At 59.2% G+C, this 15,539-nt stretch overlaps 2 protein-coding genes across 3 annotated transcripts; one reads left to right on the forward strand and one right to left on the reverse strand.

The window, feature by feature from the left end:
* The first annotated feature begins 225 nt into the window (after positions 1–225).
* Cacfd1 (calcium channel flower domain containing 1) lies at positions 226–10,547 on the forward strand. 2 transcript variants are annotated; one of them, XM_023566414.2, is made up of 5 exons: positions 226–578; positions 2,181–2,426; positions 3,198–3,323; positions 5,868–5,975; positions 6,412–10,547. In XM_023566414.2, exons 1-5 carry the CDS (start codon positions 379–381, stop codon positions 6,497–6,499), a joined length of 768 nt encoding a protein of 255 aa, XP_023422182.1. In that variant the 5' UTR covers positions 226–378; the 3' UTR covers positions 6,500–10,547. The 2 variants fall into 2 exon arrangements, with proteins under 2 accessions (XP_023422182.1, XP_003473181.1); XM_003473133.5 differs by having other exon boundaries at positions 384–578; positions 2,354–2,426; positions 6,412–7,867.
* Slc2a6 (solute carrier family 2 member 6) lies at positions 8,146–14,102 on the reverse strand. Its single transcript, XM_003473130.5, has 10 exons — positions 13,946–14,102; positions 13,391–13,553; positions 12,479–12,685; positions 11,784–11,883; positions 10,985–11,202; positions 10,685–10,837; positions 10,068–10,176; positions 9,583–9,768; positions 9,324–9,469; positions 8,146–8,734 (listed from the first exon to the last, which is right to left on the reverse strand). The coding sequence occupies exons 1-10, from the start codon at positions 14,032–14,034 to the stop codon at positions 8,579–8,581; spliced, it is 1,527 nt and encodes a 508-aa protein (XP_003473178.1). The 5' UTR covers positions 14,035–14,102; the 3' UTR covers positions 8,146–8,578.
* Positions 14,103–15,539: the final 1,437 nt, after the last annotated feature.

The following is a 15,539-nucleotide window of genomic DNA, read 5'->3' on the forward strand; positions in this document are numbered from 1 at the left end:
TGTAGACGGATTATCCCGTCCAGAACAGGTTCCTGGCCATCTTTAGTTATCCTCTTTCCGCCCAGGGATCCGGACTGGGCTCTGAGGCCTGCCCACCTGGCACCTGTGCTGGCACTGGCTGTGCATCGTCCAGAAGTCCCGCCCTACACAAGCCTCGCCTCTATGCTAATGAGCCCAGACCCCTCTGATACTCCAGGAGACCGCCACCAGCCCCAGCCCCTTATGCTAATCTACCAGCCTCCCACCCCGGGGTTACCATTTCTGAAGGCCCCCGCCTTCGGGCACCGCCCTGTCTGACCTGAGAGCCCCGCCCCCTAGGCTAATGAGCCCAGAACCCCTCCGGGTGCCTTCTCGAGGCCTGCGAAGTCCCGCCCCCCTATGCTAATACCTCCTCTCCCACAAGGCAGCGCGCGGGGCGGACGCGGCTCTTTGTGCGGGCCGGGGGCTGCACCCGGGCACCATGAGCGGCTCGGGCGGGGCGGGGGCGCCTGCGGGCCCTGCGCCTCCCGCGCAGGAGGAGGGCATGACGTGGTGGTACCGCTGGCTCTGCCGCCTTTCGGGCGTGTTGGGGGCCGTCTGTGAGTACCCGGTGGGGGGACCGGCGCGGGCTGGGGTCTCCGAGGCCTCCGGGGCGTCGGCGGCGGGGGGGGGGGCCTACAGAGGGCGCGGTCCCCGGGCCGCTGCTCACCTGTGTCAGGCCGGGCCGGCAGCGACTTCTCACCCCGGCGGTGCTGGGTGCCTCTGCGAGAAGTTTGCTGGGGGCCGGGGCCCTGCTCTGGGCTCTCTCTGTCTGCTGTCCTGGGTACGCCCCCTCCAGACAGTTCCCACGGACCACGGCTGTGAGCTTCTCCTTCTCCTCTCCCCAACACTGTCAGTCCCTGGAGGGCGGGGGCAGCCGAGGTTTGGGAAGGGGCCGTTGCCGAGGATTCCGACGCCCGGCTCGCACGGGGGCTGATGGGTACACCCGGTTGGTTGGCGGCCAGCGAGGTGTGCACTGCCCAGGCCCCCGGCTCCATCCCGCAGTGCGGGACTGAGGCGAGTCCTCTGGAATGTGCTTGGCTGTGTCCCGGACCAGGACCACCGGACATGGTGTACGGTGCCATGGGAGAAGGTGGCCAGTGATGGAGAGGGCTGAGGTTCTGACCCTGGCCTGAGGACGGCAGGGTGCCTGACCAGCCCCTTTGGGATAGGGTCCCCTCAGGGGGCTGCAAAGACCTTTACCCTGGCTCTGGAGCAACTGGACACAGTCGAGAAGGAGCTCAAGGACCGAGTCATGGGGAAGACAGAGTCCTGGGGACCCTCTGGGATGTCCTCCAGGCTTTTGTCCTTGAAGGGCTCTTGACTGGAGCCTGCTGGCCTGAGATGAGATGTGGTCACTCCAGAGCTAGCTGGGGAGGACAGAAGATAGGGCTGGGGCTGCACGCCAAACGCTGACTCTGCAGACCCTGAGGTGGGACTGGGCCCCAACACATGCAGGCAGAAGGTGTCTGTGGCCCTGGGAGTCTTGCTGTTGGAGGCAAATGTTACTAAGGATGCCCAGGACTCGTGCTAGCTTGGAGCCCATCAGTGTAGGAGTCCGTGGGCCCATGAGGACAGCCCTTCTCGGCTAGATCGCCTTGCCTGTCTATTCTCCATGGCCTGCTGCCTGCATAGGGTTACAGAGGAAAATGGAAAACGGCAGAATTCCAGGCCTTGGTGGAGGATCAGGTGCAGGGGAGCTTCTGCAAGTTTAATGACCTGGTGCTAATTGCTGCCTCCGAAGGCCAGCGCCCTGCCTTTCTGGTCACAGCCTGCTCCTGCTTCCTGCCCAGCAGCCCACTCAGAGGTCCTGGTGAACCCAGCGGTGGGTGGGGCAGCAAGTGGGTGCAGAGAGGGAGGACCACCAGGCTCTGGCTTGGAGCATGGAGACTCCTTGGTTGGGTGCTTAGCTGGTCCCTTGGTGTCCCAGCAGTGGGTGTGTGGGCTACAGGGAACCCCTGCATATAAGAGAGAGAACCAGCCGGAAAGATGAAGGGAACTGTCCCTTGACTCTTACCTGGTCCCTGTCTCCACAAGAGGTGCTTCTTTTCCCAACCCAAATCCAATCCACACTTCCCGAGTCAGAGGGCTTCTGTGTGGCCAGCCCTGGCAACTAAGGGCCCAATCTAGGTGGACTGGCCTCCCCCTTTAATTCTCACCAGCCTGCCGGGTGGATGCGGATACAGTGTCCGAGGTCAGCTACTCTGCGATCCAGCTCTGAGGTTCAGAAGTGGCCCTGCTCTTCTCCGAGTGGCAGCTACATCCGATGATGGAAGGACATCCAGGGGCCATGGGCAGCTTTCCCGCTCACATCTGCCGTCTCTCTACTTTCCAGCCTGTGCTATCTCCGGCCTCTTCAACTGCATAACTATCTACCCCCTGAACATCGCGGCTGGTGTGTGGATGATGTGAGTAGCCGGGTCTGAGCCTGTGGTTTTCTGGCTACAGCACAGGTCTCCTCCTTCCTGGACCCACCATGTACAGATCCCTGATGACAGGTCGGGGCAGGGAATGCCCCAAGACTCTGGAAGCTCTGGTCCTGGTGAAAGGCCTGGCTGAGGGTGGCCCAGGTGGAGTTGGGGTGCACTCTGGGGAGGACTGTGTGGCCTGTAGGTGGGTGCACAGTGTGGGGGATAGGTGGGACATCCTGAGTCTGTACCTGTTCCACACTTTCCTCCCAGCTTGGCACAGACATGCCTGCCAGTGCAAGGGTGCAGGGTTGGTAGCTGTTCCCTGTTCATCAGAGAGACAGATGTCCTCAGAGTCAGTGGCTGACAGGGACTGGGACACACGGCTTCTGAGTGCCTTTCTCTCCCACACGGGCATCCCATGCCTGTGTCTGCCCAGCCTGAGAGCCCCCGTGCTGCCGGGGGTGGCTCAGCCATCAGTGGCTGTGGGTGCTGACTGGTTAGTCTCTGCTCTCCTGGTGTTGTGGCCTTCACTGTGGTGGCGATATTGGCAACCATGGCTACAGCACTGACAGCTGGCAAGGGGGCCTGCCCCACATGTCACAGATAGGGTAAAGAGACCAGCGCCCTGGCTTTTCCCTCCCAGGGAGGGGCACAGGGAACAGGGCTGAGGTGCCCACCAGAGACTCAGGGCAGACCAGGGTGGGAAGGTGGCATTGCTGTGGTACTAGGCCAGCACTGCAGTGCCTCTCTCCCGCCCACCTCCTGCAGCATGAATGCCTTCATCCTGTTGCTGTGCGAGGCGCCCTTCTGCTGCCAGTTCATGGAGTTTGCAAATGTGGTGGCCGAGAGAGTGGACCAGCTGCGCTCCTGGCAGAAGGCCATCTTCTACTGCGGGTGAGGGGCTGCTGAGCGGGGCAGGTGGGAGCGGAGCGTTGGACTTGGTAGCTGTGGGTAGATGACAGCCGCTGAAGACACAGCCCTCCTGGGCATTTGGCCTGCAGCTACAGCCACCCATAATTCTGACAATGGGGGACAAGCATTGTGTGCAGGGACCGGAAGGGGTGAGCCTCGGCTGGGAGGTGCTGAAGGGACTCTTGTGGGATGCACTCCTGTGTCGCCTCGCAAAGCCAGGAGGCTGGCCTGGGTATCCTGATGGAGGTATCACCCAGGTTGAGAAACAGAAAACATCGCTGCTGTAAGTGGGCTTTGCTTTCATTTTCCTACCTGTGACAGGTTCATGTATAGTACTTCTGCTTGTAGTCAGGGCCCTGAACTACTTCAAGGACAAATTTTTTTTTTTTTTTTTTTTTTTTTTGGTACCAGGGATCAAACTCACAACCATGCGCCTGCAAGGCAGGTGCTTATGCCGCTGAGCTAATTTCCCTGGCCCTTCAAGGACAAATTCAAATCCACATTTTGCCAGGGCCCAAGCATAGCAGGCTGGCTGAGCAGCAATATTGTTACCTGGCTGTCTTTAGACAGATTCATGCCGGGGCTGGTGGAGCAAGTCTGTCCTCCCAGCACTCTGGGAGGCTGAGGCAGGAGGATTGCAAGTTGGAGCCTAGCCCAAGCAATGTAACAATTTACAAGACCCCATGTCAAAATAAAAAGTTAAAAGGGCTAGGATAGAGCTCAGTGTGAAGGCCTCGGGCTCAATCCCCAGTACCAGGGGTTAAAAAACAAACAAACAAACAAACAAACAGATTTGGATAGATGCCTAGGCTCGCCAGAGGCCTGCTGCAGGGCCTGAGTCTGCAGCAGCTGCCTGTGTCTGAACCCTAAGAATTCTGGATTAGGGGCACTCATGGTGGGCCTTGGGGTACCTTATCAACAACTTTTTTTGCATCTGCTTTGTTTCATTTAATGGAATGATAAGAACATTGCATGTCACCCCCAAAGGCTTTATGGCATTATTTTTAAAAAGTTATTTATTTTTTTTGAGACAGAGTCTCACTATGTAGCCTAGGCTGGCCTCAAACTCTTGGTGATCCTCCTGCCTCAGCCTCCCACGTGCTGGAATTACAGGTGTGTGCCACACACCTGGCTGACATTAACGATAGGAATATTTATTATTTTTGTAATTTGTTAACTGGTATAAACCCAGCAGTGATCAACATTTCTCTGGTAAAATTTGTATGTTTTTGATTTCCTCAGGATGTATTTCTGGATGTAGATTTAGCAGGTCAAAGAGGATGATCATTTAAAAATTTTAATAGACGTGTTCAGGTGCTTCCCAAAGAGGTCTTCTCCTTTTTTTCTGTACCAGGGATTGAACTCATGACCCTGTGCTTAGCAGACGGGCACTTATGCCGCTGAGCTAAATCCCTGGCCCCTAGAGAGGTCTTCTGAGCATTCCTTGTTGCCCTGTGCCCGGTACCATTTTTACATTTCTATTTGTTTTGAGAGCGGCACAGTATTTTCCCTTGAGCCCTAATTGCACTTCCTACTTGAATGTTTTCCGGTTTGCTTGTCAATCGATCAGTGCCCCAGTGTTTGCTTAGCAGCAGGCCATGTGTGGTTTCCATATTAAATTTCAGACCCCTTTGTTCTGTTTCCTGCTCATACTTTTCTAGCCTGTGATTTGCCTTCATTTTGCCTGGACTATGGTTTCTTCCTGCTGTGGTGCTTGCCTGTCCCTGTGATTTTCATTATTCTTCTATTAATTTTTATACCATCATAAAGTAAAACAATAAAAACAACAATTTCAAGTCCCCTCTTAAGTTGAGGAGGGAACTTTGATGTGGTTTAGTGCCTGAGGCCTCCTGCATGGATCCCTGAGACAGACAGACGGGACGGCAGGTGAGCTTGGTGGCACAGACCCCGTCCGTCCGACCACCCAGGAACCTGGCTGGGAAGCTGCAGGCCCTGGGGGTGGGGGGCAGGTGCCAAGTCAGGAATGGGCTGTAGGGCTTTTAAGCCAAGTGGGCCCCCCAACCAGGTGGCACCTCTGCGGCCTGGAGCCTGAGTTCCCTGGGATTGGCGTGGGGCCCCCATTTGCTGAGTGGTGACTGGTTTTCCTGTCCTAGCATGAAGCATTTGTTTGGTGCTTGTGGGCTGGGGCCATGGTAAGACATACGCACCTCGCCTCGCTCAGTCTCACCCCGCAATGAGGTGTTACCCCACTTCACTTGGAGAAGCCCAGGGCTCGTGAGCCAGAACACATCCCAGATCCTGGGTGTCTGTGTCCTGAACAGGGACGGTGGGACCACTTGTTACCGCTGAGGGGCTCACGAGTCACAGACCTGTCAAAACTGCAGCAAGCTTTGGGGTCCCCTTCTGGGCATTCTAGGACCTTGCAAAGCCCGGCTCTGAACCTGGCTTGTTGATCTCTAGGGGTTCTCTCTGCCACCCAGTAGTCTGGGGAGGAGCCAGGTGAATCTGGGCAGCCCAGGAGCACTTTGGGGCGGGAGGGTGCCAGTGACCTCTGTCTCCTTCCAGGATGGCCGTCGTCCCCATCATCATGAGCCTGACGATGGCCACGTTGCTGGGCAATGCGATCGCCTTTGCCACCGGGGTGCTGTATGGACTCTCTGCTCTGGGCAAAAAGTGCGTCTGTGGCCCTACAGGGTGGGGGCTGCGGGTCTCCTGGCTGTGGTGAGGACATGCTGACAGTGGCCCCTCTGATCCCTGTGTGGGCATGGAGACCCAGGCAGGGCCGGGATTGGTCATTGTTCAAGGGATGGAGGTGGCAGAAGTCAGGGGACCCTCTGAGTGACCCCATCTTACAACCTGGATGTGCCCTGGGCCTCTTGCCAGTCTTCTGTTCCCGCAGAGCCTGGGCTGGAGATGAAGCCACAGAGCCCAGCATCTGGGCAGCTGGTGCCACTCTCAGAGGTGCCCAGACCTGGTGTCCCTAGCAGTGACTACCGTCCAGGGAACCAGAAGTCCCAGGAGTCTCTGTCCACAGAGCCTGCCTGGGCTGTAGCCTGGGAATTGGGAGGCACCAGGCTGGACTCTAGGGCACCCTCCTTTCTCTCCCCAGGGGAGATGCCATCTCCTACGCCCGGATCCAGCAGCAGAAGCAGCAGGCAGATGAGAAGCTGGCAGAGACCGTGGAGGGGGACCTGTGACATGGGTCACCACCCTCCCTCCCTGCCCGCCACGTGGCTCTGGGGAAGCTTGTCCAGAGGAGGCAGAGCCATGACCTGGGAGATGAGGTCCCATGCGTGTCCCTGTCTCAGGTCCTCTGCCTGCCCTGTTTCCCAGACCGGCCGGACCTGTGTCCTGACCCTGCTGGTGCTGAGGGCCCCAGCATACACAGATGGCCCCAGTGCAGTGCTGCTGGCTGGCTCAGCAAATGGCTTGGGAGCAGCTTGTTCAGGACACTTGGGGTCTCCCTGCCCCAGCCTTTGGGCCTGAGCATGGAGCAGAGGGAGCATCCCAGCTCCCCTGGCAGGTGGGGTCCCAGGCCTGCCCTGTTCGCCTGTCCTCAAGGCAGGGAGTGGAGCAGTGTCCTAAGTCCCCACTACTGGGGAGCTGGTTGGTCCTCTAGGGGCCCCCGTGCACACCTGCCTGGGTTTGCATGCCGGAGAGCACCCCCTAACCAGTGCCCTGGCAGGTTGGACACCCAGCTGCCCCACCTCCTACAGGCCTCATCCTCAGGCACCGCCCTGCTCTGCCTTGGGCTTAGTGCTAAAGAAGTGGAGTGAGACACCCATGGGAGCTGGGGGTACCTCCCATGGGGTCCTGCCCTGTGTTGGCTGCTGTCCACCAGCAGGGCTGAGGTGGCCACTTCAGGTTTGCCTGCTTCCTGACATGGAGGGCCATTTCCTACAGGGGTCAGGTGCAGGGCCCCAGAGGCAACAGGTGTCCAGGAAGTGTTCCCTCCTGGATGTGCCCTGTTGCATCCTGTACTTCCTGCACTTGGCCGTCTCTCTCCAGCCCTGTAACTTGGCCTCAGTGACTGGTTAGATTGGCCCTAGGTGGTTGAGCACAGGCCTGTGCCACTGTGACATGCTCCCTGTGAGGCTGGCCCCGTCCCCCTAACCTCCAAACAAGGCCTGTTCTGAGCTCCAGAGCTCATGGACCAGGTCGTGCTCCCTGGAAACCTGCTCGGGGTCTGTTTCCTGGGGAACACAGGCCTGTCAGCATGGCCAATTGTGTATGTATGTGCGCGCATGCGCATGTGTGATGTCATCCTGCTTCCAGGAGGAGCAAGGACCCTGCCTGCCCCTGCTGCCCACTTGTCCAGGTGCAGGACTCTGGGGTCACTTCTGTCCATAACTCTCTGGCTGCAGCTGCAGAAAGAGGGGCTGGGCTCCTGCCCCCAGGGGACACTTGGTGGGGCTGATCCTTCACCGCACTGCTGAGTGGCTCTCACAGGGCTGTCACCCATGCTGGCTGGCCAGCAGCTGCGTCTGGGCACTGACTTCCCATACCTCCCTTAGGCAGCTAGGTATATGTCTGAGCAGTAAATTGAGGCTGTCATTTGGCTGCTATCTTCTGTGTCATTTGGCTGTCACTCTATCTTCTGTGTCCCCAAGAGTGGCAGGGACACCCCAGCCCATGCTGCGGGGCAGAGCTCAGTGGCTAGCTCTGAGCCTGCTCACTGGATGGTGACTCTCTGAAGGTCACAGCCAGAAGGAGCAGGGCTGACCCCTTCTCCATGCCCAGTCCAGAGGGCCATAGAGGCCTGTGGGCAGCGGGCCCCGCTGACCTTGGCTGGCTGTTGGGGAGGGGTTCCTCCAGAGTAGACCCACTCCTTCCTCCCTAGGGATGCAGGTCCAATTTCTTTATTTTGATAAATACCATCAGCAGTTTGCAGACAGGAGCCCCTGTCCCCCGAGATTGGGCTGGAGCCAGAGTGACCTCATGGGTTGCTGTGCCCTGGCCTCTGAAGTATGTAGTGTTCCTAGTGATGTCCAAGAGGCCCGATAGTGGCTAAGTGACCAGGCCAGGACAACGGGACTGTGGGGCCATTTTGCCATCTCTGGCCCTGTTCTCAGTGTTTGACATGGTACCTTGTACATGAGCCAAGCAGGCCAGAGGTCACCCAGCAGGGCCCTGTCCCTGGGTACCTGTGTGCCCTCCTGTGGCCAACACAGCCTCCTCCCTGGTGAGTCTCGGCCTGTGTGTACAGCACCATGGTAACAGTCTGCTGCCAGCTCCTGGTCACAGGTGCAGTGTGCATGTGTCCTGGGCGCCTCCACCTAGCGCAGGAAGGACCTCCTCCCTGTGCGGAAGTAGGACTCGATCTGCTCCAGCGTGCGGCCCTTGGTCTCTGGCACACAGCAGCCCGTGAACACCAGGCTCAGCAGGCAGATGGCCGCGAAGAAGAAGAAAGGCACCTGCAGGCCGAAGGCGTTCTGGGGGTGTAGAGTGGGGAGCAGGGTCACATGCAGAAACTCGCCCATCCCCTGGGGCTCAGCTGGTACTGGCCTGCAGCTTGCCCTGTCCTGCTCTGAGACCTCTCCCTGCCTGCTGCTTCCAGTTGGCTCCTGGGCTTCCCCCAGGGCTGGCCACCAGGATCCCTGACCACCTGTAGGCCATGCTTTGCCCAGCTGCCGCAAACACAGCCTCAGTGTGTGCCTGCCCAGCCCAGCCCACCAAGGTACACAGGTGAGGCCTGGCCTGTGCTGCCCCAGATTAGGCCTCCTGGGCTGTGGAGGTGGTGTCCAGACTCTGCTGTGCTCAGGCTGCTGGAGGTGGGGGCCAGGGCCCTCCGCAGAGCCCAGGGTTTTCCTGGGCTGGGAGGTGGCCCTGTTTCTTACAACTGAGGAGTCTTAGCTGTTGCTGTTGCTTGATTGCCCTTGGCCTCTGTGTAAGGGGCACATGCTAGACCCCCAGGGCCACCATGAGAGGGATATCACTTATCAATGAAGGATCCTGGCACCAAGCAGGGGCCCTGGCAGGCAAGATGGGGCCTCAGGATCCCCAGGATGAGCATGCACTTACCACCACGAGCAGGAAGGACTTGGTGAGGGCGAAGGCCGTGAGCCAGCTGACCAGCACACAGAGCCCTGAGGCCACCCCACGGGCACGCAGGGGCAGGATCTCAGACATGAGGAGCCAGGTGATGGGCCCCCAGCCCATAGCGTAGCCTGCAGTGCCATGGGGGACACACACACCTTGTCTGCCTCAGCACGCTACAGATAAGAGGCCCAGCCCTCCCCGAAGATGGACAGGACAGCCCCTTGGGTGCCCAGCTGCCTACCCATGATGAAGAACATTGTGGCCAGCAGAGGCACCAGGGTGAGGTAGCTGGTGGGTGTGGCCGGGGGCTGCTCCGTGCCCCCCAAGGGCATGCTCTCCAGGCCCACAGTGTGGTTGGGGGCTGGAGTCTTCGGTCCAAGGTCCACATACAAGCCCAGTGTCAGGTTGGCAGCAAACATGATGGTTGCTGTGGACACACAGTGACCCTTGGGGTCAAGACCCTTGGGCCCATGCTGCCTGGAAGCCCCTGGGCCTTGGCTGGCCCATGATGAGGTGGGGACTCCATGTGGGGCAGCAGGCTCAGGTTCTAACTAGGCTCAGGGCCCTGTCACCCTGTGGTGCCACAGCCAGCTCCGTAATCCCGCAAGCACCACCTTGCTGGAGCTGCTGGCCCATGACCAGCCTGAGCTAGGGTGACTGCACCCTGCTCAAGCCCACACGACAGCTGCTGTCAAGGGAGGACAAGGGTCATAGCAGGGTGCTCACCTGACACGAAGAGCAGAACCTTGCGGCCAGCCAGGTCCATAGTGAGGGCGGCGATCAGCACGGACAGGAGCCTCACAGCCCCCACGATGGCCGCGTCGTCCTCAGGTGGCTGTGGGGAGGGGGCTTCTGTGGCTGGCAGACCCAGCCTGTGGCCCCTGTCCCTGCTTCCACACCTGCCCTGCCCTCTAAGCACTGCGGGGCACTCTGATCTGAAATCAGGGCTGCAGGTTCTCGGAGGACCTGTATGCCCATCTGCTATTGCCACCCTGAGCCCCACGGGCACAGAACTGGATGCGGTTCCCAACTTCCTGTCTCAGCTCACACTGGACCAGAGGACGAGGCAGGCTGAGCTGTCTCCACTATCAGAAGAGGTAGCTGGGTCCCAGGGAGCTGCTGCCTCAAAGGGTGTGACCCCAGGGCTCTGAGTTGGGGGCTGTGGTCCCCAAGGTCCACATTCCTATTAAATTGGTTCCTATTTAATTGTTTTGTTGCGGTTTATTCTAGAGTCAAGCGTGATCCCCGGAGCTCTCACACACTCGTTGGGATCCGAGTGCCCAGGGTGGGCACCAAGGCCTGGGCTCAGTGCGTGAGCCCCAGGGGCCCAGGTGGGCTCTCACCAGCAGCACAGCTGTGCTGTCGAAGATGGGCTGCAGGTAGACCAGGATGGGCGTGATGCCCGTCAGCTGCTGTAGGAAGCGCATCAGCAGAGCGATGAGGATGGGCCGGTGCATGTGGGGCTCCCGGATCTCAGCCCAAGACACGCGGCTGCTCTGGAACACAAGGCCGCCACTGAGGGGGATCTGCTGGCCTATTCTGCCCCGTGCCCCAGGCCGGCCGGAGGGGTAACCCTGCTCCGTTCTGCTCTTACCCCAGGGAAAACAACCACTCTCAGAGAGGCAAGCCCGGCCCAGCCGCACCTGTCGCTGGACGTTGTTCTGGATCTGCTCAAACTCCCAGCGCACGTCCTGGGTGTCGGTGGTGTGGCGCAGCCAGGTCAGTGCCCTCAGAGCCTCCTCCTCCCGCCCCCGGGAGAGCAGGAAGCGGGGGGAGTTGGGCATGAAGCTGAGCAGCAGGACCATGACGAACACAGGCCCCTCCCCGGCCACTGCCAGCCAGCGCCAGGGCAGGAGGAGGCCTATAGGAGAGGAGTGTGAGCTTCTGGTCCAGCCCAGGGCTGCCTCCTACAGGGCCTTTCCTCATGGCCTCAGCCTCTGTGTGCGGGCAGGTAGGGCTTCAGGGGTCGCCTGGCCCTTGGCACGTGGCTGGAGGGCCTGGGAGGAGGAGGAGGAGGAGGCCAGGCAAACCCTGGGCCCACCCCAAACAGCTACCCTGCTATCTTTCCATTTTTTTTTTTTTTTTTGTACCAGGAATTGAACTCAGGACCTAGCACTTGCCAGGCAGGTACTTGTGCTACTGAGCTATATTCCCAGGCCTTGCCATCTTTCCTATATGGACTCGCTGGGTCTTCTGGAAGGCTGCCTGAGATCTCTGGGCCAGGAGATGCCCTCACTGTCCAGCTAATAAGTGGACCTGGTGACCAGAGAGGGGCAGGGATTGGCTATAAGAAAGGTAGTGGCAGTGGCTTGGGGACCTGGAAAGGTCTGCTGCTCCTGGCTCTGGGCTCCCTATGGAGGTGTGTTCATTCCCTTTCCACCCATCTGCCTCAGGGGCACGCCGGCACCTTGGGCCCGCCCATGGCATGCAGAGAATACTTGCCTAGAGCATAGAGGGACAGGGACCCGAACACTGCCATGAGCTGCGGCGTGGCTCCCAGGGCCCCCCGAACACCGGGGGGAGCGATCTCGGACACGTACACCTGCAAGACACACACCCTGCTGTGCCCTCGGGGCAGTGCTGAATGCAGGTTCCTGGGCCCAGCTGGCCAGGAGAGCCATTGCTGGGAAGCCATGGGCATCTGTGGGGTCTTATCCTCACTAGATCACAGCTCGATGCATGCTCTCTGGCTTTAGGTTCCTCACTGCAAAGTGGACGGGAGCATGGGGGTTTAAAGTGGGAGTGCAGAGGCTCGGGGCAGAGGAGGGGGCTGGGCAGGTGTTTCTGTCCCCACCCACCCTTTGTTGTGCCTCTGGCTCTTGGGCCGCTGGCTGCTGTGTGTGAGGTCCCACGGGGTATGGGAAGGGCACTTCCCCTTCCTTCCGGTTGCTCATGGTGTTTTCTGAGATTGAGCAATGTCTATGTGGCCAAGAAACTGGGTAGGAAATTTGCAGAGCCCGAGCTGGGGATGGCTAGGGACATGAGGACAGTTTCCCCAGGGTCAGTTTCCCTTGCGGGGGGACAAGCAAGATGTCTTGGGCAGCCACGGGCACAGCGGAGCAGAGCTGCAGGGCCGGGTCTTCACCCAGAAGTGGCCTGGCATCGATTCCAAAGTTACACGGGAGCCCCCTGCTTACCGGGATGCAGGCGGCTGTGAGCCCCCCAGCGAAGCCTGTCAACGTTCTCCCCAGCAGCAGCATCCAGAGGCCGTGGGCGCCTGCCATGAGTGCATAGCCGATGGCGGAGGGCACGGCTGAGAACATGATGCTCAACTTCCGGCCCAGCAGATCGTTGAGCAGCATGGCACTGAGGCCTCCGGCTGCAGCACCCAGGGTGAAGACGGACTGTGGAGGAAAGGGTGCTGACTATGAGCATCCCACTTCCCATCACAGCTTGCTTCTTAGCTGATCCCAGAAGCCTCAGTGGTCAGCAAGGTAGTGATCCTCTGGGCTCTGAGGTATACAAGCAGCGGTTTGGTTCTGCCCAGCAGATGTTTAAGCATCTGATATTCTAATACAGGAGAATCATTGGACTGGAAGGCCTTGATACGGAGGCCTTGGATTTCTTGGAGGATCTCAACTCTGCTACTCCATAGCAGCAGGTCTAGGGCACATTGCTTATCCTGTCTGAGCTTCAGTTTGTCCCCAAATCAAGAGGTCTCCCTGCTCTTGGTGACCCCAGGCTCAGTGAACCCTGCAGCTTTTCAACTCAGCTACCAATTTGTAATTCCATGTCCAAGGCTCTTGAGACCCTAAATGCCCCAGTCCGCCCTTCCCCTGCAGCATCCCTCCCACTGGCACCTGAGGCCCCTGCCCCGTCTGTCCAGGGTGTTGCTCTGCTGTGGGTCTGGGGTATGGTAACCCTTGGGGTTCCACCATCCACCTGCTTCTTCCTAGTGCTCCCCTCTGGCTTTCACTTCCTCCATCCACCGAAATCGGCTGGCTTCACCCTGCCAGCCAGCTGCCAGGAGTAGGGAGGTGGTGGGCAGGGCCCTGGAGGGGTCCCCAGCTGAGCTCCCCACCACATTCCTCCCAGAGAACTGGCCTTACCCCGAACCAGGATGCCTGGGTTTTGCTCAGACGCAGATCTGGGTCGGAGGAATGCTCCAGGGCAGGGATGACGGGGGACGTGTAGACTAGGGCGTAGCCGAAGCTGAAATTGCCCAGCACAGCGGCGAAGGTGGCCAGGAACACCTTTTTGCTCTGCAGGGCCCTGGTGGGAAGAGGAAGTGGGGACAGAAGGACCAGGGGGTCTTAGGACCTCCTCGATGGACCCGGTCCTTCCTGAGCCTGGGCCGCCCAGGCTGGCTACCCAGCAGCTCCTCCCTGGAGCCCCAGGGTACCGCCTGCTGCGCTACTGCAGGCTTGCAGGGTGACCTCAGGCTAGCTGCTACCGCTTAGGGCCCGGACAGCCAGGGCCGGGCGTGGCACTCCCCGAGGCCGTCCCTCGCCCAGGGGACACCGTGCATGCATGCGGCAGGAGGGGCTAGCGGTCCCGGGGTCACTCGCAGGAGTCCAAGGAGGCCCAGGGTGCAGGCCAGCAGTCTCCTCCGGAGGAGACCTGGCCGCCGCAGTCCCGCCCATGCTCCCAACCGGCGTGCTCACCCGGGCCGCGTCCGAGGTCCCGGCGCCGGCGGCCCTTCGGGGAAGGTGTCATAGTCGCGGCCCTCAGCGCCCAGCAGCGGCTCTTGCATCTCCTGGCATCTGAGGGGCGCCGGCCCAGCCGCAGCGCTCCTCTGAGACTGCCAGGCTCCGCCCCCACCTGCGATTGGCTGCGGGGCGGCCCTGCGGCGCCGCACCGACCAATGGGGGCGCCGTATGCGGCGGGGATGCTGGATGTGGTCCGGGCCTCCGGCGTACAAGCTGCGGGGAGTGCTGCGGTCTAGCTCGCTCTGGCCTCCAGGGTGTGGCCGGCCGGCGCCCCCGGGGTCCTGCTCCGCGAGGGATGAGCCGAGCCAGAGAGGCGAAGCGACTGGAGAGGGCCATCCAGCGAACACTTGCCCACTTGTGTCCGCCCACTCGCTGCTCCCACCTGGGCATCCCATCTGCGCATCTCACCTGCCCGGTGACCCCTCCGGCGCGGTGACCAGCTGCCAACCCTGAGTGTTCAGGGTAGTGAGCGTACAGGGGCCATGGCGGGGCAGCGGCGCCAGAGCTGAGGCCCTGGGACCGCATTTGTCTTCCCTGACCCGGGCCATGGAATTTTCTGTTTGCAGAAATAACTTTCGCTTTTGCAAATCATTCAAGCAGTTAATTTAACACTAAGAAAAACCAAAACCAAAACTTCCCTGGAAGCCCTGCCTGATGCCTCTGAGCACAGTCACTGTGCCCTGTGGCCCTGTGACTGTAGCCCGAGGACAAGTCACTTCCTCTTCTGAATCCTAAAACTAATCTTTTGTTGCTGAGCATTTGGGTTATTTCCAAATGCTAGTAATTAAAATAGTAAGGCATTAAAGAAGGTTTCAGTTCCCCTTTATTACAATAGAAGCATGATGTAGTGGGGCCGCAGAGAAAGTACACCACCGAGAGACAGGACGTCACCCTGCAGCCCAGCCCTCCAACTCTTCCCCAAGCACCGGGTGCCCAACATGTGCTCTCCATTTCTCTCACCATTAAGCAGACTTCACAGCTCAATGAGTCGGCCTCTGCGTGTGCCTGTTGTCACCACCCAGGTTAAGAAGCAGAAGCTCTGCTACTCCTGGAAAGTCCTAGACTTCCCCTTCTACCCATTTGCTTTCTCCAAGTCTCCCCATTCTGGTGTTTGTATTGCAGCTTAGAGTTCCTGCTCTTGCATCTCATCCAAATGGGATCCTCCTCTTGTTTTTGGCTCCCTATTTATTTATTTATTTATTTGAGTCAGAGTCTCACTAGATAGTCCAGACTGGCCTTGAACTCAGGAGTTCTTCCTGCCTCAGCCTCCTGAGTACTGAGACTACAGGGGTGTGTTGGTTACTTTTTCTCATTGCTAACACAAAATACTTGATACTTAAAATTAGGGAAGGAAAGGTTTATTTAGTTCATAGTTTGTGGAGGTTTCAGTCCATAATCAGCTGGGTCCAAGGCAGGGTGGCTCATGGCAGCAGAAGACAACAAAAGCAAGAGAGCAAAAAGGGAGGAGCTGGAGAGGAGACTTCCTGTCCCTTACAGTGTATGCAGGACATACTGGCCCTAGGGAGGGTGCAGTGCTCACACCCAGAAT

The sequence above is a fragment of the Cavia porcellus genome, unplaced genomic scaffold (genome assembly GCF_034190915.1).
Source record: "Cavia porcellus strain 051 isolate PalLab524CR breed Dunkin Hartley unplaced genomic scaffold, mCavPor4.1 scaffold_49, whole genome shotgun sequence".
In the NCBI taxonomy this organism is placed as follows: Eukaryota; Metazoa; Chordata; class Mammalia; order Rodentia; family Caviidae; genus Cavia; species Cavia porcellus.

Coding starts and splice junctions, on each gene's coding strand:
- Cacfd1 (XM_023566414.2), top strand. CDS start 379: ATGCTAATACCTCCTCTCCCACAAGGCAGCGCGCGGGGCGGACGCGGC. Junction 579..2,180: donor GGGCGTGTTGGGGGCCGTCT/GTGAGTACCCGG, acceptor AATTCTCACCAG/CCTGCCGGGTGGATGCGGAT. Junction 5,976..6,411: donor CTCTCTGCTCTGGGCAAAAA/GTGCGTCTGTGG, acceptor TTCTCTCCCCAG/GGGAGATGCCATCTCCTACG.
- Slc2a6 (XM_003473130.5), bottom strand. CDS start 14,034: ATGCAAGAGCCGCTGCTGGGCGCTGAGGGCCGCGACTATGACACCTTC. Junction 13,554..13,945: donor GGACCTCGGACGCGGCCCGG/GTGAGCACGCCG, acceptor TCTTCCCACCAG/GGCCCTGCAGAGCAAAAAGG. Junction 8,735..9,323: donor AGTCCTTCCTGCTCGTGGTG/GTAAGTGCATGC, acceptor CTACACCCCCAG/AACGCCTTCGGCCTGCAGGT.